The 24,259-nt window shown below is 34.9% G+C and overlaps 11 protein-coding genes across 11 annotated transcripts; 5 read left to right on the top strand and 6 right to left on the bottom strand.

Annotated features, from left to right (window-relative positions):
- Positions 1–49: 49 nt before the first annotated feature.
- On the top strand, positions 50–1,487 carry DFA_02899 (uncharacterized protein; the record flags this gene model as incomplete). The annotated part of the gene is made up of 4 exons (XM_004362449.1): positions 50–443; positions 510–1,157; positions 1,245–1,459; positions 1,482–1,487. 4 exons carry the CDS (start codon positions 50–52, stop codon positions 1,485–1,487), a joined length of 1,263 nt encoding a protein of 420 aa, XP_004362506.1.
- Positions 1,488–1,544: 57 nt separating this feature from the next.
- DFA_02898 (uncharacterized protein) lies at positions 1,545–2,952 on the top strand (the record flags this gene model as incomplete). The annotated part of the gene is made up of 2 exons (XM_004362448.1): positions 1,545–1,905; positions 2,402–2,952. 2 exons carry the CDS (start codon positions 1,545–1,547, stop codon positions 2,950–2,952), a joined length of 912 nt encoding a protein of 303 aa, XP_004362505.1.
- Positions 2,953–3,161: 209 nt separating this feature from the next.
- Positions 3,162–3,392, bottom strand: DFA_02897 (uncharacterized protein; the record flags this gene model as incomplete). Its single annotated transcript, XM_004362447.1, has 1 exon — positions 3,162–3,392. One exon carries the CDS (start codon positions 3,390–3,392, stop codon positions 3,162–3,164), a length of 231 nt encoding a protein of 76 aa, XP_004362504.1.
- Positions 3,393–4,918: 1,526 nt separating this feature from the next.
- On the bottom strand, positions 4,919–11,533 carry abcA5 (ABC transporter A family protein; the record flags this gene model as incomplete). The annotated part of the gene is made up of 11 exons (XM_004362446.1): positions 4,919–5,440; positions 5,549–5,922; positions 5,998–8,024; positions 8,134–8,844; positions 8,913–9,140; positions 9,231–10,083; positions 10,208–10,346; positions 10,444–10,528; positions 10,552–10,610; positions 10,897–10,950; positions 11,477–11,533. The coding sequence occupies 11 exons, from the start codon at positions 11,531–11,533 to the stop codon at positions 4,919–4,921; spliced, it is 5,109 nt and encodes a 1,702-aa protein (XP_004362503.1).
- An 824-nt stretch (positions 11,534–12,357) lies between these two features.
- DFA_02895 (uncharacterized protein) lies at positions 12,358–15,516 on the top strand (the record flags this gene model as incomplete). The annotated part of the gene is made up of 7 exons (XM_004362445.1): positions 12,358–12,405; positions 12,654–12,863; positions 13,039–13,118; positions 13,178–13,478; positions 13,959–14,285; positions 14,341–14,825; positions 14,886–15,516. 7 exons carry the CDS (start codon positions 12,358–12,360, stop codon positions 15,514–15,516), a joined length of 2,082 nt encoding a protein of 693 aa, XP_004362502.1.
- A 182-nt stretch (positions 15,517–15,698) lies between these two features.
- Positions 15,699–17,369, bottom strand: gpi (glucose-6-phosphate isomerase; the record flags this gene model as incomplete). The annotated part of the gene is made up of 1 exon (XM_004362444.1): positions 15,699–17,369. One exon carries the CDS (start codon positions 17,367–17,369, stop codon positions 15,699–15,701), a length of 1,671 nt encoding a protein of 556 aa, XP_004362501.1.
- A 712-nt stretch (positions 17,370–18,081) lies between these two features.
- isy1 (ISY1-like protein) lies at positions 18,082–18,872 on the top strand (the record flags this gene model as incomplete). The annotated part of the gene is made up of 2 exons (XM_004362443.1): positions 18,082–18,268; positions 18,361–18,872. 2 exons carry the CDS (start codon positions 18,082–18,084, stop codon positions 18,870–18,872), a joined length of 699 nt encoding a protein of 232 aa, XP_004362500.1.
- A 130-nt stretch (positions 18,873–19,002) lies between these two features.
- Positions 19,003–19,762, bottom strand: DFA_02892 (uncharacterized protein; the record flags this gene model as incomplete). The annotated part of the gene is made up of 2 exons (XM_004362442.1): positions 19,003–19,363; positions 19,644–19,762. The coding sequence occupies 2 exons, from the start codon at positions 19,760–19,762 to the stop codon at positions 19,003–19,005; spliced, it is 480 nt and encodes a 159-aa protein (XP_004362499.1).
- A 241-nt stretch (positions 19,763–20,003) lies between these two features.
- On the bottom strand, positions 20,004–21,388 carry pex12 (RING zinc finger-containing protein; the record flags this gene model as incomplete). Its single annotated transcript, XM_004362441.1, has 4 exons — positions 20,004–20,447; positions 20,547–20,735; positions 20,803–21,285; positions 21,386–21,388. 4 exons carry the CDS (start codon positions 21,386–21,388, stop codon positions 20,004–20,006), a joined length of 1,119 nt encoding a protein of 372 aa, XP_004362498.1.
- A 1,237-nt stretch (positions 21,389–22,625) lies between these two features.
- Positions 22,626–22,871, bottom strand: DFA_02890 (uncharacterized protein; the record flags this gene model as incomplete). Its single annotated transcript, XM_004362440.1, has 2 exons — positions 22,626–22,648; positions 22,787–22,871. The coding sequence occupies 2 exons, from the start codon at positions 22,869–22,871 to the stop codon at positions 22,626–22,628; spliced, it is 108 nt and encodes a 35-aa protein (XP_004362497.1).
- Positions 22,872–22,983: 112 nt separating this feature from the next.
- On the top strand, positions 22,984–24,006 carry DFA_02889 (uncharacterized protein; the record flags this gene model as incomplete). Its single annotated transcript, XM_004362439.1, has 1 exon — positions 22,984–24,006. The coding sequence occupies one exon, from the start codon at positions 22,984–22,986 to the stop codon at positions 24,004–24,006; it is 1,023 nt and encodes a 340-aa protein (XP_004362496.1).
- Between the last annotated feature and the right edge of the window lie 253 nt (positions 24,007–24,259).

Genomic DNA, 24,259 nt, shown 5'->3' with positions numbered 1-24,259 from the left:
GAGAGAGATAATAATAATAATAATAATAATAGATAAATAATACATCACAATGTCACATTTAATAGTAATAGTAGTAGCTGTTTTAATGCTTTTATTGTTTTATATTTCTCCTATTCATTGTGAAAATTATCCTCAAGGTGCACGTGTTTGGGAAACTTCAGAAGGAGGGAATGGCCACGGATACATTGGATTACTTTCCACTCTCACAATCAAAAACGCGGAAAACGAATGTTTGGCCTACGGAAGCAGTAGAAACAGTACTTTTAGATCATATCTTGTGGCATTGGATTCAAAACAAGAATGTGATTTTATTAGAACCTATTATTGGAATCCACCTGTATGGGTATCTGGTAAAGACATAAGAGGCAATGGGAATTACACCTATTCAAGTGGACCAGCAACAAATCAACCATTATTTAATATGTATTCTGGTCAATGTTGGGGTAAGTCTATTTAATAGTATCAACTCTTAATTAAATGTATTAATTATTTTCTATTTTAATTAATAGGATATTGTCCATTCGAAGCAGGTGAACCATCTTTGACTCCTGCTGAGGATAATATTTACATCCGAGGACCGACCTCGAATTTCAATACTGCAGATGTTCTTGATGTCGCATCCTCTATATGTGAATTACAACCGATTTCAGAAGTATACATTCCATCAATCGGTACAAATGGAGGATCAATAACAATCAACAATCTATCACAATTCAACATACAAACAATCAACATTACATTTTCCAATCCAACCAAACAACTTGAAAAATCATGTCAAATAACATCAAAACAAGGAACATCGGTCACTTGTACAGTTCCACCTCTATCTGGACTACGTAATGTCACTGTTCAAGATGATAGTGGAGTCAGCTCAACACACTATGCATGGCAACCATATCCACCATTTATCAAAGCTGTCTATCCATCATTCACTGCCAATGGATTGGTTACACTGATTGGTGATAACTTTGGTGATAACACCAACAATACGGTAGCTGTCAGTGTCTCAACATCTAATATACCATGTCATATCACTTTTGTATCATCAAATCAGATTTTTTGTAAACTCGAATCATCTCGTGTTGGACACAACAAACTACTTCCGATTTCAATTTCAGTTGATGATGTTTATACTCAAACCTTTAAACCTTATATTCGTATGTATAAATATTAAAATAATAATATTATTTTATAGTTAAGTTTTAACGTGATTTAATTCTAATGCAATACTCTTTTTTCAATAGTATGTGACAAACAATTCGAATATATTCAACCATTCTATTTGGTGGAGAATGAAAAGGTTAATCGATTAATGATTGACAAAGTAACAATGGGAGCAACTCCAAATGCTCCATATATTGGTGCAATAGAATCTGAAGAAATATATCAATGTTTTAATCAATCATTGAATATCAAAGACTTCCCGACTTTAGATTTTGGCAAGGTGTATCATGCAACAGTAATAATAATATCTTTACAAGAAATAATGGTCCACTCAAAGGAACAACACCAACTTCATTGTTTATTCTCGTAATTCTTCAAATATGACACCATCAAATAATATTCTCTATGACATTTATGGTGGGACGATTTCATCCAAGATTGAAGATGTTAGATATTATAAACCATTGATCGCATTTAATATAACTGATGCACCGATGATCGACAATATTACTAGTATTATACCTGGACAAGCATCACAGGTTACGATCAACGGTAATCATTTTGGAAAAGATAGTTCATATGTTTTGATAAGCATTCAAGGAAGTCAATGTAAATCACCAATGTTTATTGAAAACAACTATCAACAAATTAGTTGTTCGTTGGGTAGTGTTGAACCTTATTCAACCGATCTAAATTATACTGTTAAAATTGGAAGTTGGTGGAATGCTTACAACCAAAGTTGTATCTCTTGCGAAGGAGTGTCTTAACAATTGCTCGGCACATGGCATTTGCAATACCACGTTTGGGTCATGCAAATGTAACAGTGGTCATGAACCCCTATTGGATTGTTCATCATTGGTCAATCGCAGTCAATTGCTCAACACAACCATTTGGGATAACGGCAGGTCACTTTTATCAACAGATCAAACTATTAGTGGTGTGATTGTCAATTTCACAACTGGTATACAATTCATTCGAGAAATCAATCACGAGAAATCGATCATTAAAACAATATCGATAGATAATCTCGTGTGGACGCAAGACATCTGCTGGCGAATCGGTATTTAATGCAAGAATGTTCAATCAACGCACACTATTACAAGTCACAGTTGGTCAATACCAAGACACCAATACCACTTCATTTCTTGGTGAAGATATTCAAGTATCACCAAATTCAGTCAAATATCGAATCAAAATCATTAATTGGGTATGGTCATCACCAATCAACACACTACAGGTGATGTTCCATACACAATCGAATTCGGTAAGCTAAAAGTCAGAAGTGAAGTATCACGTGGTGATCAGATTATATGGACCAGAGTTCAAGTTGGAAGGACAGTTTTGAACTGTAAAATAGCAAGTAGAATGGTTATAGACGACTCGACAATCATTCCATCCAAAGTAACACTTCTCACAAACGATGATCCAGTCTCTCAACAAATCTGGAAAAGTGGAGGATTCAATATTTTAACCACATTCCACATACCTAGATTCTCTCAATCGGTTGAACTCGACCCCGTCTTCAATGCACTCATTCTTGGAGACAACTCCCACTTGCCATATGAGTGTACTGAAGAGACTACTGATCAATGGACATTTATCATAGTCGCTGTTGTCTTATCGGCTGCACTACTCTCGATTATAATAGTAGTGTTAGTCATTGTATTCATAAAGCGACCACCAACAAACAGACCACCAAATAGAGAACCCCCAATAGAAATGGATATAATTACAAGTACTGAAGATATCAACACCCACCAACAACAACAAAATAATAATGAATATTAATAATAATGAATAATATTAATAATAATAATAATTCGCTCACTCAATCCCAAATAAATAATAAATAAAATAAAACTACCATTTATGTTCTTTTTAGTAACCAATATAAAACTATACCAAAATACAACCCTATATTTAAAATATATTTATTGATTTTCCTTCACAATATTGAATTTAAATAACTATCTTTTTGTAAATATGAAGATTAAAGCTTAAACAGTTTCATCAATTTGGTGTTCTGGAATACCCTTGATACGAGAGCAGGGTGAGAGTTGTTGATGTGTGTTGAGGGCATCGAATTGTGGACAACTACCAATTGATTTGAGTGCACTGGCACGCTCAGTGACAAGGTCAAAGCCATTGATCGAGGCAGAACCAGAGGTAGGGTAGATATCACCAGATAGCATAGACAACTTTTTTTTTCCCTTGACTGCGCCATTCATTCCTTTTTAGGGTTTTAAAATAAATAAAGAGTTAATAAATAAAATATAAATGTAAGAATTTAATGTTATACATTTATATTTTATTAATGTTATACCTATGAGACTGAATGAAAGAATGCTCAAGTTTCGAAAACAGAACTTTAATTGGACAGATGTTCCTTAGGTAAAATTACAAACTGATACTCCTTCTGTTCTGTTAGTATTTTAAATGATTAAATGATTTCAATAATACACATTCCGATCAGTAAAATAATTGCAATCATTAAAACCATTGAAATGATAGATCAAAATGGAAAGGATTAGGTCGGCAACACGAATCGAAAGAGTGGAGAAGAATATCTAGAGAGCCAACACCAAATCAACAATAATTGTACTCAAGAGAAGACATCTATCAACCAAAATACCCATGTATATACACTGAACATTCAGTCCTAGAGCCGACTACAGAGATAGACAAGAGTCCAGATGGTTGGAGCCAGTGATGCTTTGGAGTGTGGCCTGGTGGATGAAAAGTTGTACATATAAATATGTCCTATTGAGGAGAAACCTTAAATTTGATCTCTAGTAGTGGCACCTCTATTGCATCTATTTAGTGTTCAGTGTACACACTTGTCACTGTTGCTGTAACGACAATGCAATCTCCACTAGCAAATCGGCTACAATCTAGAGGCCAACATCACGTTAGTCATTATGGACCAAGATATCTATTTAGCCTCTATATGCCTAAGACTCCCATCTTGTTTTCATGATGCCACGACATCTTGACCTTGTCTTTAGGGTTGTTTTAAGATGCATCGACGTGTTGGGAACAAGATCAAAATGATTGACCATTTTTAAATCTTTCAATCCCAACAAAAAAAATAAAACTACCAATTATATTCTTTTTACTGTTTTAATAATAATATCAATAATATTATTATGTATTATTACCAAAACAAAACTATAGGTAAATTACAATACTTTTTTAAAATATATTTATTGATTGATCTGAGGGACCAGTATCTTGAGGTTGAATGACAATTTAAATGAATAATACAAAAAGTAAACCTCGATGATCATCAAACCAATCTCAATAGATTAGGTTGAGAAGATTGTGGTGAGGATCATCGAGGTTTCCAATTTTGATCAACATAAGAACGCACTCATTCGAACTTAATTTTGATAGAAAGATTGATTCCCTCTTTGCTATAGACCTTGAGTGAACGAGTTTCTGGGGAAGAACCAAGTACTGTTTGAAAATTGATGAGACCTACAAGAATTCAAAGCCTAAATTCACATTCCTATAGTCTTTCAAATAGTTGACCAACACCCTACTGTTGTCAAAGTTGTTGTTTTATAATATATAAGAATAAATAAGAATAATAAGAATAAATAAGATTCTTTGTTAGTATTTAATTTATCTCTATCTTTTTGTAAAAATAGTAAAGTGTGAAGAGTTTCCCCCATTTCATCAATTTAATATTAATATTATATTTTGTTTTTTTGATTTTACAATTATTTATTTATTTGATTAATGTTTTTTTTTTTTAAGAATGCATTGGAGTTTGCATGTTTGATGGACCAGCACTCTCTGACAATTGATTTAATCTTTGTTCATAAGTGGAAGCAGTAAGTTTCAAGAATACTTGTTCGAGTGAAGTTTGAGAGACCGAGTAATCATCGACAATATGAGAGAGTTGTTGTTGGATGATATCGAATAATTGCCATACTTGTTGGTTGGGTGATGGTAATTCAAAGTTGGCAATAAGGTCGTGACGATCGAGGAGGGAGATGGATGGGATAGCTTGACGAACAAGATCAACACCAGTATCGACATATTCCTTTTTGAATTTAATATCGATCGAGTAACCAGAACCAAACTTGCTCTTGATATGTTGGTTCGAACCCAAACACATCAATTTACCGTCCTTCATAATAGATACACGTTGACAAAGTGCTTCACATTCTTCCATTGAATGAGTTGTAATAATGATAACCTTGTTCTTTCCAAGTTCTGAAATTACATTCCACATGAATCTTCTAACTTGTGGATCACATCCTGTACTTGCCTGAAAAAAAAAAATGAAAAAAAAAGAATGAAAAAAAATAAATAGTTAGTATCAATAATTGTATATAATTATTATTATTATTAGTTAATTTATGGTTATGATACTTACTTCATCAAGGAAAACAACTGAAGGATTACCAAGCATAGCAATAGAGAGGGAGATCTTTCTCTTGTTACCACCACTGTATCCACCGACATTGCTGTTGGCAATACCGGTGACATCCATCATGGAGATGAATGCTTCGACGGTCTCTTCAATTTGGTGTTCTGGAATACCCTTGATACGACAGTAGAGGGAGAGTTGTTGACGTGCGTTCAAGAGTGGGAGGAGAGCGTCAAATTGTGGACAACTACCAATTGATTTGAGTGCACTGGCACGCTCAGTGACAAGGTCAAAGCCATTGATCGAGGCAGAGCCAGAGGTAGGGTAGATATCACCAGATAGCATAGACAAGGTACTAGTTTTTCCTGCGCCATTCATTCCTTTTTAGGGTTTTAAAATAAATAAAGAGTTAATAAATAAAATATAAATGTAAGAATTTAAAATAAATGTCATACCTAGGAGACCGAATGTTTGACCACGTGGAATACCGAGGGTGGTGTTGTAGACGGCGAGTTTTTCCGGGTTCTTGCCAACGGCTGGGAACTTTCTGTGGAGGTCGCGGAGTTGGAGGATTTCATCAGACTTGGGGGCAAGGAGACGTTGTCTTTCGGAAGTGACGTCAGAGTCTTCGTCGGCTGGTGGGGGTGGCGAGGCGACGTCCTTGGGGTTACGGAACTTACCCTTGATCTCGGGGATGTAGTCGACGACGATGATCAGAGTGGTCCAGAGAATGGTGTGGAAGGCGAGGAAGATGAATGGGATGCCGACCAACTTGATGGTCCAAAAGTTGTCGACCATGTAGACGCCGAGTGGGAGCGAGCCTGGGAACTCGAGGATGATGGTCATGATCTTGCCGAGACAGTAGATGGGCGAGAAGGCAAAGAAGATATAGTCGACGATATCGGCAGCCAAATCAATGGTTTCGTCCGTGTTGACGAGTGCTTGGATACGCACGTTGAGACTGGCAATGAGGAAGATGAAACCGACGATGATGTTGAGACCGAAAATACCTCCGATGGCACGACCGCTTGTTTGGAACTTGTACGACAAGAGGTAGGCCAATGGAGTACCAGACAACGAGTACAAGAGTTGTGCGAGGAAGATGATACCAAACTGTTCCTTAAACTTTGGTTCGATGCCGGCCAACACACCAGACACGATGATGACGACGAGGATAGCGATGGAATAGTCCCAGACAATACTAGAGATCCAGTAGATATGCTTCTTGCAGCCGGAAATGTAGAGGAGACGTTTGACGTTGGACACACGCTCAACACACATTTGTGCACCAAACGAAGCAGACATTAAAGAGTACCCGGCCATAAATACAATGGAAAAGTAGATGATTGCACTCATATTGACGTTTTCCATGGCCAATTCAAAGGCTGTACGGACGTGACGGAATGGCATTGATCCGAGTGTGATACCAGTGCCGCCAGTTTGCTTGCGGAGTATAGCGTCGTTGACAAGATTCATATGGGTTGGCGAAGAGTGGAGATAACCGCGGTTATAGTACAATGTGTAGGCGAGTGGGACGGCATCGGTGGTGGACAAGACAATGGGTGCGGAGAAGTTGAGTGCACCAGCAGCTTGTTGATAAGTGTCGATCAAGTAGTCGTCGAATGACTCACCGCTTGGGAGTTGGTTGAATTGAGCAAAGAATGGTGATGCGTCAAGTGATGCAATGTTGTTGTTGACAGTTTGAATTGGGACAATATTGTCGGCACCAAAAGCAGTCATAGAGTAGGTCATTGGAGTAACCACATCATTAAAGAAACTTTCAGTATTGACACCCTTGTAAAGTGCAATTGAACCTGCAATAACTAAAATTGGTAATACAACAGACAAGAAGAAATACTTGATGTCTTTGAATGTAACTTGGAGACGCTTGATCAACAAACCACGTAATTGTTGTTTAGAACTAACACCTACAGAGGAAATAGAGATGGCACGACGAACAGCTTCTTCATTGTTATTTTCATTAGAGTTGAGGTTGAATTGACGTCCATTTTCAGTAGACTCTTGACCGATTCTAAGGAATACTTCTTCCATGGTTGTAATAGAGATACCGTAATGACCGATTCCCAAGTACCCCTTTTGCTGATCCATTTCACGGAACAATGGGACAAATTGGTTGACCGATGATGTAGGGAGACGTACACTGAGTTCAGTACCTGCGTCGGACAAGACGACAGCTTCGGGGATAAAACGGTGTACAAAGTCAATGACCGATTGTGATTGACATCCTTCAATCTTGGACATTGTCAACAAATAACCAACACCAAACTTCTTTTTCAAGTAGAGTGGGGAACCGTCACATCTAAGTTTACCATGTGAAATGATTGCAATACGGTCACCAAGGAAATCAGCTTCATCCATAAAATGAGTTGTCAATACAATGGTTCTTGATTGCTTATTACGTAACAAGAAATCCCATACTCCTCGTCTTGATAATGGATCCATACCTGATGTTACTTCATCACTAATTAGAAAAGTATTAAAAAAAAAAAAATGAATAGTTAGAAAATATTTTCCAAAAAAAAAATATAATATTAAATATTATTTGTTTGTTTTGAGTTTAATAGACATACAGGAAGATAACTTCAGAACGACCAATAAAAGCAATACCAAGACATAATTTTCTCTTTTGGCCACCTGAAAGTGAACCAGATGGAGCGTGCATCTTTTCTTCAAGACCAACTTCCTTGGCCATGAAAATAGCTTGTTTTTCAATTTCCTTGCCCGAGATACCCTTCAAACCAGCATAGATACAGAGATGTTCATAGACTGTCAATTGTTTCCAAATGATATCATGTTGTGGACAAACACCCAAAGTTCTTCTAACGTGATCCATTTGTGTTTGGATACTGTATCCATTGACCAATGCGTCACCGTCAGTACATGGAATCAAACCAGTCAACATACCAATAGTAGTTGACTTTCCGGCTCCATTGTGACCTAAAAATGCATGAATTTGATCTTGATACATTTCAAGGTTGAGACCATCGACAGCAGTTCTAATACCATTACCAGTATTAAAATCTTTTTTGAGACCACGAATGGAAACGGTTACCTTGTTACGAAGATCCATTGGAATGAGTTCAACATCTTGGTCTGCACCAAAAGTGTCGTTCTCTAGATCAAATGATTTCTTTGATTTGTCTGGTGTAAACCAATAAGATTTCTTTAAAAAGAAAAGTAATGGTTTGGATGTACCAAATTCACCTGGTACTACATTACTTAAATACCAATAAATTATACCATATAATACAATATCTAATATCATCATACCAATTATTTCACTAAATGAAATAGAAAAATAAAAATTAATTAAAAAGTATACTATTTTTTTGTTTGTGTCTATACATACTCAACATCAGTATTTGTATATTCAGGTGGTGGATTCATAACATCAACCAAATCTTTAACGGCCATTGAATAATGAGCACAAGCCATACCGATGGGAGACAAGAGGGAGAGTAGGAACTTGACATATTTCGATACTTCAGCCTTTGCAATAAAGATACCTGCAATATTAATACCAATTGCAATACCATATGAAATCAAACCTGCAAATCTTGAACTATCAAAGAATAAACTATAAAATAAAAGGAAAATAAATAAATTAATAAATATATATATTTTTTTTTTTTGGATTGTCTTTCTTATTTTTTTTTTTTTTTCATACCTAGCAATAAAACCAAGTAATAATAATGTAAATAGATAAAAGATGAATAAGAGTAAGACGGAACCCCAACCAGTATGATATACAATGGCAGAACCTTTGACGACGATAATGATGAGGATAGTGATGGGAAGGGCAATGATGAGAGAGGTGGCAATCCAACTTGTAAAATAGGCAGTTTCATTCATACCCATCATACGCATACCTTCTCTAATTTTCATTTCCTTTTCAGAGACGAGTTCAGTGATAATCTTGAATGCAAACATAAACAATGCAGCAGTGTAAAATACGGAACCGGCATCCTTGTAGATAGCGTCACGACCGGTATTCCAACGTTGCCAATTAGTGTCAAATGGATCGGTAAATCTTTGTGTGTTGACTGGTGACGATTGACTGAAATTTAAACCAAAGTGTTGATGAATGGCACTATCAAATGCTAATTGAGCCGATAGGAAACCAGTGGTCGTGTAATCCTTACCGTCTTCATTACGAGTATAACTCTCATCGTTTGGTGGGAGATCGTCGGAATCGAAACGCAACGAATAGGCAAATGGAGTGGTTGGAGAGGATGGTGTCGATGAATTAAACCAAACACCTGCAAAAGTCGAGTCAGAGTTGTTGGCAAAGTGAGTGTCCATAGCTTCTACACTATCAAATGGTAAAAAGAATGCAGCCGTTTCGTTGGCTTGCATATTAAATTGAGCGGCCGTATTACCAATCACTATTTGTAAAATGGCATCTTGTTCGGCTGTCAATGGTGTTGGTCCATACAATAAAGACCGTTGTCCACCCATAAATTGACCCATTGGTCTAATTGGTTTAACATCAAAATCTGGTTTAAATGCTTGTATAATACCTATATATAGAGGCAAATTAAAAATTAAAAATAACAAAAAAAAAAAAAGAGATATATATTAGATTATTTCTTTTAAAAATCTGGATCAAGTTGTTTTGTATTTTTTTGTTTTGTTTGAACATACCTAATAAAACAAATAATAATGCAACTAAAATGATTGGAAATACAATTTCACAACATATACCGCATTTTGATTTACTCTTTATGAGTAAATTCTTTCGAGCCAATACTTTAAATTGAGTTACTGTTTCTGACATGTCTCTCTATAAAATAAGTATATGTATCTCTATATATAAATATGTCACGTGATGGGGAGGGTGTGTAGTAATGATACAACAAATAATACTAAATACTAAATACTAAACTACTAATACCGATAGTCGTAGTTACACAACAGGGTTGGTTTGCGATGATAGGATAGGGGTGTGTGATACAAAAATAGAGACTAAAAAAAAAAAAAAAAAAAACTATTCTAAAAAAACGACGTTGAACTGACTACTTGTCTTTGTCCTTCTGTTGTTGAAAAACTAAATTAATAATAATAATAATAATAATAATATAATATGAAAAAAGGTTATTAATAATTTATATTATATTATAAATATATATATTGTATTTCTACTCTTTGTAAATAAAAATAAAATGGATGGAAGTGTGAATGATGACTGAATGAATTGAACGAATGAATGATGAAGTGGAAGATTGTTAAAGAAGTGTATTTATAATTAAATAAATAAAGATCGTATATAACCCTTGGTTATTAGCAACACACACTGACACTGAGGAGAGAAGTTATTTTTTTTTTTTTAATACTAGGTTAGATGGTGTCTTGAAGAATAAGTCTTTCATATTCCTTGAAGAAACTTGCTTGAAAGATATAGACGAGAGAGAGAGAGCACATCAATTATGATTGCATACAATAGATTACGAGATACACGCCATCACATCATCCTCTAAACACAACTACCTGAACTACCAACTGTATAGTATCATAGGTGTGAGTGGGGTAGGTACATGCACCCGAGCGTGAAAGTGTGGTGATATGTGGGGCGAGGTGCAAACGATAGGTTTGATCGATTACTTACAATTAAAGGGGGGCTACTAGTAAAGGGGGTGGGTAGAAAGCGTTAAAACTTAACTAACCGCTCTCTGCTCTCTATAATATTATTATTAATAGGTATAATATAAAAAAGGGTTATTCCGTTGTTTTCAGGAACGATGTTGATGATGATTATGATGATACAAGAGATGAGATGAGAGTACCCAACCCAACTGTTTTTGTTGTTGTTATTAATAATCAACGCTCTATTATTATTATTTATTATATTAATATTTATTTTAAAACAACGCTGTTGGGTAATAGGGAGAGAGATATTCGTCGTAAGGTCAACACAACACAGAAACAAGAGACAGAACCTAACACACAGGTTACACCAAAGTAACTCATCATATTATTCACCACACCACCTCTACCACCAACGACCCACTCTCCTCTCTACCTAGATGTAACCATTACCGATTAAACATTACATCGCATCGAAATTACTGTCATTATCTGATGCGCGCACCTGTATAATTATAACTTTCAGTCGGCTATGAACCGCGTTGTTTGCTTGAAAACTTGAGAAGAAAGGTAGGGTGACGGCATGTTGACACCATGGTTTTTCATGTTTTACTTGCCTGTTTTGGGTGTGTTTCGTCGATAACGATTTTGTCGTCATTGGCTGTGGTGATCAGTTGCATCACCTCTTTAAATAAGTTACTTATTTATATATTATTTTATCTTTGCGACTATCAATATCTTAATCTATTTTTATGATTTATTTATAAATCACACCTGCCTAGGTAGTACTGAAATAATGTTGATGATGATTATGATGACGACGATGATGTTGTGAACATCACATCACATCAACAACCAAGAGTAAGAGTATAGAGTATACAAAGTATAACATCAACGTTCATTCATTCATTCATATTCTTTTTGAAAAGAGATTAGAACACAGCATAATGATGATAGTAGCGCAGTTTATTAAATAAATAAATAAATAAATATATATCTATATCTATGATAAATAATAATAAGAATGAAATTTCAATCATTTTCCTTTTTTTCTATCTATTTTGAAAAATTTGAACCTGATTTGGTTGTGGTCATCGATGAATGATTGCTTCACCTATTAGGCTATTTGAACAGATTTATTATATATACTAATAGTAACTATTATATTTATTTATATATATTATTTATATATATTTATATATTTATACATTATGGTTTATTTCTATTTTGAAATAAAACATAAAGAAGATAGAGGAAGAGTAAGCAATATCAAATTTGTATGTGTATTGGAATCATGTCAAAACCCTCAACCAAAGAATACACAAATTATTTTATGAAAATCATGATCTATATCGCTGGTTCACTTTTCCCGTGCTGACTAATATACCATCAAACGCAAACCAAAGTGGTCTTACATTCCAGCTTGATGTTTGTAGATACATAACAATATATATATATATTGCTAGTTGCCTAATCAAAAGCATCATACTTTTAAATTTATTTATAGGAATTTTTAATGGTAGAGGTTTCATTGGGAGGTGAATATGAACAGTGGATTGCACCTGCAACCGAAACAGATCACTGGATTGGGTGCCGTTTAATAGAGTTATACAAAAACGCCCGCTTTAAAAGAGCGGAAAATGGAAGATACTCGATGTTGATCCACGGAGACATATCAAGTATTTACAGTGTTACGAGTGAACATCCAACGAGATATGTTAATAGCTTGATAGCCAACATTAGTATATCCCATCCATGAAGGGCTACTCTATACAAGGTGAAATCTGGAAGAACCTTGAGATTTCCCTGATTTAACAAAACTTTCTTTAGCGATGATAGAGGTATCATCGTTTAAAAGAATCTGTCAATCCCTATCCACTAATTCATTAAAGGTTTGGTTTTATCGAGATGGCCTTGGTGGCGACGGAATTTGTCTCGATGATAGTGGTCCTTTTTATAAACTATTAAAGGGGTATGTAATATAAATATCAAATCTTCAAGTCATACACTGGTACTAATACATATTTAAAGTGAGGATCAACATCAACAACAACAACAACAACAACAATTCATATCACCCCAAGCCTTTTCACCACAAGTCCCACCACCAAAACAAGTCAAGCCAACAACCAACCTAACTACAACTAAAGCAAATGATGAAATTGGCGTTGAGAGTATTACTATTGGAACCAAACAATTAGAAATCAATCAAAACCAAACTCCATTAACCAGAGACGGTTGGGACAAGAAGACCAAAACAGTGTCGTCGGTCAATCTAGAGAGGGACAAGATAAGTTCAAAAAAGAGCTTTCAAGTCATTATGGTTTATCATGTATGGCAACAGGTTCATCGCTCGCATGTATCAAGAAGCATGTCACATCTATCCATATTCAAAAGGAGGTGTGAATTTAGTGTCTAATGGACTGTTGTTGACAGTTGACCTACATCGACCATTGGATGCTGGTAAATGGATTCCAGAAATCGACCATTCCAACAAATGTTATATTATTAAATTGGGACCCGAAATGGCCAATGAAGAAAGATATAAACACCTAAACAACACAATATTGGGTGGCTCCATAAACTCATCAAAGATCTATGCAACAATAGATCAAGCCAATTGGGTGCATTTAGAAATATCAATCCATTCTAAATATTATATAGACTACTCAATGCATAGATTAATCTCACAACAAATAATTAAATAATTGAATAATTAAACAATTAAGAAATAAAACTATTAAATAAAAAAGAGGAATGTCTCCAAGCATTACCAAAAAAGTTAATTAAAAAAATAGATTAATTAAAATAGTTTGGCTTCCCTTTCAAAATTTATATTGACCTCTCATTTCAAGTATTAGAATTTGTAGCAGATATAAATATTATTTCTTTCTATATGCCTCTTTTATATTTTAAAATATTGAGCGAGCTTATTGCATTTGAATATCAATTAGGGGGTCGGTATAATATCCAAACTCTCAATCAAGACATACACAAACTCTTTTGTGACAAGTATAATCTATCTCGTGCATTCACTTTTCCCAGCAATGTTACCGAGTTTACTACACTACCATCAAAAGGACCAAAAAAGGATCGTACATACATGTTAAAGGTTTGTACATTAGTTACTACTATCTTTGTAAGTTTGTCGCTTTATCTAATCTACTAGTGACCCAACTTTTAAATATATTTAGGATTTTGTAAAGGTCAAAGTTTCATTGGGAGGTGATCATCAAGAGTGGATTGCACCTGCAGTTGATACAGACCACTGGGTTTGGACCCGTTTAAATGAGGTATATCAAGGTGCCAGATTTCAAAGGATGCGATACGTAGATAGATACTCAATGTTGGTTCAAGGGGCATTATCAAGCATTGAATATGTTTCGTGTAATAATTCAAACAAAACAATAGTTTTGCGTCGTAATGGTTTGTGTGTTGAAGTTGTCGAGTTAAAAGCCACTATTGTTAATTGTAGCCCGATTGGCGGTTCTATTGTACGTGATATCAAAGGAAATCTTAGCAAAAAACTTTGTTCTTTGTTAACGGTAAAGAAATCATTGCCAAGAATCAACCAGTCTCTAGCCCTTCACCCATTAAATATTTCTTTTTATCACAATCCCTTTGATACCAATGAAGTCAGGTTTGTTGATTGTGACCCTTTTCATAAACTATTGGCTGGGTAAGTATCATCAAATTTCATTGCTAGAAATAGTGGTTCTAATTCATAGTAATATCAAAGAGAGGATTATTGGAGTGTTCAGGATCAAGTATTGCCACAAGACTCGACACTAAATCAAAATGGAGAGTCCACTGTTGAGGGCATTCATGATACCGGTAACCTACAAACAACCACTACGACTACAACTAAATCCAATAATGACTTTGAGAATATTATTTCAATAACCAAACAATTAGAAATCAATCAAAATCAACTTCTATCAACAAGAGATGATTGGGACAAAAATACCAAAGAAGTTGTGGTGGGTCCATCTAGAGAGGGACAAGAAAAGTTCAAAAGAGATCTTTCAAGTCATTATGGTTTATCATGTATGGCAACAGGTTCTTCACTCGCATGTATCATAGAAGCATGTCACATCTATCCATATTCAAAAGGTGGTATGAATTTAGTGTCTAATGGATTGTTGTTAACGGTCGACCTTCATCGACTTTTGGATGCTGGCAAATGGATTCCAGAAATCGACCAAGCCAACAAATGCTATATTATTAAATTGGGTGAAGAGATGGCAAATGAAGAAAGATATAAACACCTAAACAACACAAAATTGGGTGGCTCCAAGAATAGTTCAAAGATCTATGCAACAATATCTATAGCAAATTGGGTGCATTTACGAAACATCAATCCATTCTAAATATACCTATGTAGATTAATATCACAACAAATAATTAAATAGTTAAATAAATAAACAATTAAATAAATAATTAAATATTGTAATATGTATTATTTATCACATTAAATGGAGGGAAGGTATATATTAATTAATTTATTTTATTACAAGTGAGAGGGAATCATATGTATGTTACATATAATTAGTTAGAGTTTTGAATTCTTCTTATAATAATTAATTAATCCATTGGTAGAACTATCGTGAGAGGTAATATCCTCCTTGGTGTAAAGTTCTGGAAGGATGGATTTGGCCAATTGTTTACCCAACTCGACACCCCATTGATCGAAACTATTGATGTTCCAGATAACACCTTGCACAAAGATTTTGTGTTCGTAGAGAGCAATGAGAGCACCGAGAGAGTGTGGAGTGAGCTTTTGGATCATGATCGAGTTGGTTGGACGATTACCTGAAAAGACCTTGTGTGGTAAGAGGTTCTCGAGACGGTCACCCGAGAGACCCTCTTTGACGAGTTCAGCACGTGCTTCACTTTCACTCTTGCCCTTCATGAGTGCTTCGGTTTGTGCGAAAAAGTTGGACAAGAGGATACGGTGGTGTTGACCAATATTGTTTTGTGACTCGATCGGTGCGATAAAGTCGCATGGGATGATCTTGGTACCCTGATGAATGAGTTGGTAAAAGGCGTGTTGGCCGTTGGTACCTGGTTCACCCCAGATAACTGGTCCGGTCTGGCTAGAGACTGGTGTGCCGTCGCGTGTGACACCTTTGCCGTTGCTCTCCATATCACCTTGTTGGAAATAGGCGGCAAAACGTGACAAGTACTGGTCGTACGGGAGGATGGCGACCGACTGTGCGTTGAAAAAGTTGTTGTACCATACACCGATGAGTGCGAGAAGGACAGGCAGGTTGTGGGCGAGTGGAGCACTGGTGAAATGTCTGTCCATCTCGTAAGCACCCTCCAACAGGCTCTCAAAGACATCCATACCGACATACAGAGCAATAGAGAGTCCGATAGCACTCCACAACGAGTAACGTCCACCTACCCAATCCCAAAACTCAAACATGTTGTCAACAAGAATACCAAACTTGCTAACTGCCTCTCCATTGGTTGACAATGCTACAAAGTGCTGTGCGACAGCTTTGGTGTGTAGACTAGCATCTGATACACGTTCCAACAACCATGCACGTGCACTTGTGGCGTTGGTAATGGTTTCTTGCGTAGTGAATGTCTTGGAAGCGACGATAAAGAGGGTTGTCTCGGGATTGAGGTGTTTGACAGTCTCGACCAAATGAGTACCGTCAATGTTTGATACAAAGTGTGCACGTAGTTTAGTGTCGTCGGCGTAGGATTTAAGGGCGTTGGTGACCATTACTGGACCGAGGTCAGACCCTCCAATACCGATATTGACAACATCGGTGATTGCCTTGCCACTGTATCCACGCCATTCACCCGATCGCACACGTCCAACAAATGAACGCATCTTGGCCAACACTTGACGTACTCCAACCATCACGTCTTCACCATCGACCACAATCTTGGCTGATGGGTCACGGTTACGAAGGGCAGTGTGTAAAACAGCACGTTGTTCAGTAATGTTGATCTTGTCACCCTTGAACATACGGTCACGCATCTCTGCCACACCTGATTGTTCAGCCAACTCGACCAACAGTGCAAGTGCAGTCTCATCGATACGGTTCTTTGAGTAGTCCAACAAAATGTTACCAACCTTTTCACTAATCTTTACATCGACCGAGAACTTGTTGAATCTACTCGAATCTTTAGAGAATAACTCTCTCATATTAAGATCCTTTCCTTTACTTTCATAATATTCTTTTAATTTTGAAAATCTATTATCCATTATTATTATTAACTATATTTATTAACTGTACAAAGAATAGGTATAATATATTTATAATGATGATGATTGAAGTAGTTTGATACTATAAAGAAGAGAAAATATAATAAATAAATAAATAAATAAATAATGAATGAATGATTGATATAACAGAGAATGATGAACAACACATAAAAGGTTTGTGGTTATCATTATTTTTAATTTAATTTAAAATCAAGTGAAGTTCCCCATTCGGGAACAACTTTGTAAAAAGATCTAGAACCAATGTTTGGTATTAGATTATGAATCATAATACATTACCTCATCATTGTATAGTACAGTATAGTATAGTATTATTATACACGTGTTATAGTTATTGATGAATCATAAAAGTGACGAGATCACATGATGACGATCATATGATATTTATTCTCTCTTTCTTTCTTTATCTTTTCTATTGATATTCACTTTCTTTATTCTTATTCCAAAGAGTATATGATATACATGATACATGATACTATTTATTTGAGAGTATTGTAGAAAATATTAAAATAAATAATGAATGTGAACTCATTGACTATTTTAGTTCATTCTTTTCAAAAAAAAAGATCATTATTAAATTCATAAATTATAACAATCGGTTATATTGTTATATTACATATATATATATATATATAAAAGTCAAACGTATTAGAGTTGTGTAGAGACTACTTTAGAAGAGAAGAGCAAAAGAGAGATGGCAAGAAATGAAGAAAAAGCACAATCTATGTTGAATAGATTCTTGCGTATGAAAGACGACGAAGATAAAGTACAAAAAAAGAGACCATATCTATCATCACTATGTGATAATCTAAGAGAAGCTGAACAATGGAGATTACAAATAGTTAGAGAAATATCAAAAAAGATTACTGATATTCAAAATGGTATGTTATATGTTTGTAAAGGAGATATACAATCGATTCGTTTGATTATTAATTAACTTATTTTGATTATTAATAATTGATGATCAATATAGAAACACTTGGAGAATATAAAACTAGAGATTTAAATGATGAGATTAATAAATTGGTTAGAGAGAAACATCATTGGGAGAGAAGAATCATAGAGTTGGGTGGACCAAATTATATAGCAACTGCACCTAGGTTGGTAGATGCAAATGGGAGAGAACCTTTGGGTTCAGGTCATTATAAATACTATGGTGAGGCAAAGAATTTGCCTGGTGTTAAAGAGTTGTTGGAGAAACCTCATCTGCCCGACTCTGCATCTAAAAAGAGTAAATACGATCTCAACAAATGTGTAGATGCAGATTATTATGGATATCGTGATGAAGAAGATGGTGTATTGGTAGAGATGGAAGCAGATGTAGAAAAGAAATTAATAGAAGAGGCTGTAGAACAATGGAAACAAGAACAAAAAGAAAAATATCAAGATCGGTCATCTCTAAAATTGGCAAACCAACAACTCGAACAAGAACAATCAAACAAACCAAAATCTGCAAAGGAAACTTATTTGGATAAATATAAATAATCTTTTATTTATTTATTTATTATTTATTTTTAATAGTGTACACATTTATGTTTATTGGGGCTCTCATCATCAATGAGAATAATTATAATTATATTTAAATTTTGCACAAAAGAAAGTACTCGAGGTATCCTTATAAAATGCTACAATCTGAACTGTTTAGGTCATTTTGTCCAATGTCTTGTTCAGTTGGAACAGGAATAAATCTTATATTCAAATATTGATGATCATGTTCAAACATTTGATGAATATTGTCATTGTCCAATTTAAATAATTCATCCATATCTTTTAATGGATATTCAATATGCATGGCCTTTTTGTTGTCTGTTGGATCTAATTGATTTCTCTCTTTGAATAATGTCTTTTCGATTTGATAAAATAGATGTTTATACTTGGATGAGTGGCTATTATATTTACCATGAAAGTAATGTGAGAAGAGTACATCCAACCGAATAAACATCACTTTTAGAGTAATATTGTTTTTGTTTTGATTCCTAAAAAGATGTATACACAATTATTTTAAAGTTTCATAAGGTCAAATCAAGGCATTAAACTAGTTCTTGCTAACATACCGGTGAGTAATACCCATGGGTTCCACGTGCGTTTGTGAAAAGAGTAATTAGAATATTTCGAATCTAGTTTACTAAATGTAAACGATTGTAATGATGATGGTATTACTCCGGCTAATAGTGGTTGATTATAGTCCCTGCTAAACAGTCAATGATTGTAATGATGATGGTAATACTCCAACTGATATTATAACCATCACCAAACGACAATGATTGTAATGATGATGGTAATACTCCAACTGATATTTCTTGATTATAACCATCACCAAACGACAATGATTGTACACCAGTAGCCAACGAATGATCATGATTATCGGTACCCATCATTATTGATGTTGTTGTTCAAGTGCAAAGTTAATAATATAGTAATTCTGTAATGCACACGATGTGTATTGAAAAAGATTTATCTAAATTTAGAGATAAAATATCTGAGTAGAAAATGGTTTAAAAAAGTTTATAAACAAATAAAAATAAAAGTAGTAAAAATAAAAAAAGTTTAAGAAAATAATATTAATAGGCAGATCAATCCTATTCATTCAAGAAGAAAGGATGAGGATCTATCTATCTACATGGTTTCATATATTTTACGAAGTTGATCTGTGGTAGTTGGGATATAAGTGATTGGACATTTAGAGTGTTGTTGGACATAGTTGAATATACAAGGATAACAAAATACAAAGCCACTTCCACAGATGGCTGGGTTGGTACGGGGCTGGAGACAGAGTGGACATTGTTGTTTGTCTTGTGGCACTGCCAATCCTCCGACAGCTGGTTTGGGTGGAGCTGGAGGTGGTGGGACTGGTACCGATGGCGATGATATTCTATTCTCAGAGTACCACCACTCCAACGATTTAAATAGAAATACCGATGCTGGCAATATAAATTTAGAATAATCCAAAACACTATCCAATACACTGACAATTGGAATAAATAATCCTGGTAGTGGCCAATTTCTAACAACTGCCAATCTTTCATTTCTACGATTTGCAATTGTTGTATTATGTGTTTCCTATAAATATAAATTAAATTAAATAAATAAATAAATATTTATAATTAAATAATTAATAGTTGATTGATGGATGAAAAGGAGGAGTATTCTGATAATTACAATATCTTGTCTTGTTAAACGTTTTAATACAATTCTTTGGATATGTAAAAAGGGAGTGTAATAACTTGTGTATTCGTATAGATAGAGTATTTGGTAAAGGAAAAAGGTAGCCTCGTAAAATGCATTGATATATGGATACACTTTTACAAATAACCTTCTAATTGATTTTTTCAATGGTTTTCTAATTGACTATAGAATAATGTTAAATATTAATATAAATACAATATTAGTGATGATAATGGTTGGATATACATACACCATCATCTTCATCTACATCATCTTCATTTAAACCCAACATATTAATTGGATCAGATTCTCTTTTATACCATTCATCCAATTTTGATTTAATATAAGGTATCAATACCAAATATAAAATAGCCAATCTTTTTTGTTTGTTTGAGACCGGTTGATCATTATTTGATTGCATCATCATCATCATCATTGATGAATGTCTATTTGATCCCCCTCCACTACCATTACTACCACTTGTTGTAGAAGATGATGAATTCGAACCAGTACTGGAAGTAGACCCAGATGAACCTGTTGTTTCATTTGATATATTATTTCTTGGTACACCAGCATTATTATTATTATTATTATTATTTAGAATACTTAGTCTCTTTATAGCTGCCAAATACTTTGCAAATGCTTGAGCAATGAATGAAGAGGATGATGGGAATAATCTAGTGAGTAAAGGGATAGCTCTTCTAGGTTTCCCTGTCATCTCTGATTGTACTCTCTTTAAGTTGTAAAAGTTTTCAGAGAATGATCCATCTACATATCAAGCAAATAACATTAGTATTTGTTATAGATAGTTATAGATAGTTACTAATACAAACCATAATATTTAAGATAATGAAACTCCAACAACAAGAGTAAAGAGTAAAAGAATTCATCATTGTATTTGACAACGTATTCAAACTTTGGATGCCTTTGTGATAGTACCTGTTTGTTATAGTTATACTTTTCAATTAGTATTATTCTTTCTATCTGAGTATCTGTCTACTTGAACGACAACAACAACAACATACAGTAAAGATATATTTTAGAGCAGGTTTGAATGACGGCATCATCTGATACTGAGCAAACATCTCAAAGAATGATGGTCTATTCGGATCACCATTATTAAAGTTGAATAGAAACATCTCTCTATCCTCTCTCTCTCCCTCTCTCTCTCTCTCTTCTTATTCTACTCTATCTCTTTCTATTTGAATGGGTAATATATATATTGGGAATAAAATACAATAAGTAGTTCTTTCAAAATGATTTTGGTGTTGAGTTCGCTCTACTTCTTTCATTTATTTTCAAAGGTTGAATCTCGTTCACTTCTTGTTTGTCCACTCCATTATCATCTGATAAAGAGATAGAAGAATAAGCAATAGAGATAAATATAACTATATATGTACATGAACTTGACGAACTAAAGAGATTACAGCACTAGAACAGCAATACAGATTATTAGTAATTATATTAAATATAATTTTGATGAGGTTCAATACAGAGGCACTGCTCTACGATTCATATCCCAATTATAGATTCACTAATGATTGACAGACTATCGAAAATGGTAATATTCTATAGGTTATTCAACGACAATGACAATCCACTTTGGTTCATGGAACAGTTTGCATCATATCTCTTTCATACTGTAATCAAAACAACAACAATAGATTGATGTCAACTGTTCCGTGAATCAAACAAGACAAGAACATTGGTGATTCATTCAAACAACAAGTTAATCATTCATCACATCATAGTAACTATAATGAATTAGAGATAGAGATATATATATATTATTTATTTATTTATATATTTATTTATAGGTTGATCTTATTATGCATTTCTATAACTCAAGGTATTTAAATCATATATAATTAATTAAAATAAATATTTTTAAGGACGTGAGTCGGCCGAGGTCAGGCTGATCTTCTCACAATTAGTTGATTATTATTCACATGACACCCTTTAAATGAACAACAATAATAATAACAACAATAACAACAACTACAATAACAACAATAATAATAATAATGTTAATCAACAACAATCATCAAATATACAAGTAGTATTTCAATCAGTTCAATCATTATTATCAAATACAACTATCAATAATAATAATAATAATAATCTAAATCAGAGCTGGGAAAGAATATATAATCAATTGAGAGATTTGGCAAGAAGATATATCGACAAGGAGAAGATTTGAATCAACTAGATTTGGTAGAAAAGATAGTGCAAACATTGTCTCAAGAAAGAGTTGTCAAAGCAAAAACTGACATCCAATGCAGAGACACTCTCCTCGACAATATCACGAATGATTGTCATTTGCTTGGAGGTTTACCGGTATTTGGCACATCGCAATTTGACAAGCCAACGCCCTCCTCTGCCAGCATGGGACGATGTCATCAAAACGATCACTTTCGTCAAGGACGAGGTAATGTACAGCACAAACACGATGGTGCGGTTGGAGGTTGGTCTAAACTTGCGATTGGCAATTGCCTATTTGAAGAATTGGGGAGCCTTTGTAGGATACGACTTTACCAATCTAGAGACCGACATTCGCAACTATGTTCGACAAGATACCATCAATGTCAACCAAACCGATATGGGTGTCAACCAAAACGATATCATTCCCAACATTGACCAAAATTGGTTCTTGGTTGTTTGCATGATCAACAGGCTTGTACTCTTGTCTGAAGAGTCGCTCGACTATAATGTAATCATACCTTGGACAGATCAAGAGATTGAAAAGCAAGGCACCACCGAGAGACCGGCCAGCAGAATCAATACGATCAAGACGAGAGAGGCGCTGATCGGGTACTGCCTAAAGCGCGGTCACGAACAAGAGTTGGCACTGGCTCAGGCGATCGTAGGATTGATCCGCGAGGGTCATCAGACAGGATATACATTCGATCCTCGTGCATTTACCATTTTGGTCGATATTTTCCGCTCGTATTACGAATCACTAGAAAGTGCGAGCTTGTCGCAAGAGATGCTCAAGCAAGATCCTGATCACCAGCGTCTGTACGATGATTTCATTGTCCATGGCCATTCGCTGACTTTTATCATCAACATTCATACGCTCTACCCAGAGGTCATAGGGCTTCTCTCACGACACACCACCAACCACATCATGGGATACTCGGTCGACGACGGTGTGATGGGTAATTTCCACTCCAGTCTATTGGAGCTTGTCTCTTACCATAACCCAAACTTTAATGTTCGTCTCAGTCAAGTCTGTGATACCCTTAAAGAATTGGCTACCCTCAGAAACGAAATCCAATACCGAGGTGGAGAAGAAAAAGAAGACGACTACGACGACGACCAAGATGATGATGATGATGATGACAACCAACAAGATTATTCTGATGATCCCTATGATGATGACGACGACGATTATATGCAGAAGGAAGAGATCACCCAACTGAATGAATTTTTAAAAAGTAGACTCCAAAGATGATCCAAATAATAAAAATCTATTCCAACACATGTTGGCAAAGGCTCCTTTGCGGGAGTTTGGATGGTGGGGAGAAATTTTTTTTTTTTAAAAGGTTGGCTCTTGTGGTCCTCGGAGTTGTCAGTTACCTATTTCCAACTGAAAGCAACAGGTTGGTAACTCTCCGATAAAAATGTATCAATACTTTTTACATAGTATGTTAAAAGATACTTTCTTTTTCTTTTGTTTTCTTATTTTAATCAATAATCTTTTTAGA

This window comes from Cavenderia fasciculata (genome assembly GCF_000203815.1).
Source record: "Cavenderia fasciculata unplaced genomic scaffold Scf_Dfasci-G-b-205a01.r1-3, whole genome shotgun sequence".
Classification (NCBI taxonomy): domain Eukaryota; phylum Evosea; class Eumycetozoa; order Acytosteliales; family Cavenderiaceae; genus Cavenderia; species Cavenderia fasciculata.
This window is presented reverse-complemented; position numbering and strand designations above follow the sequence as displayed.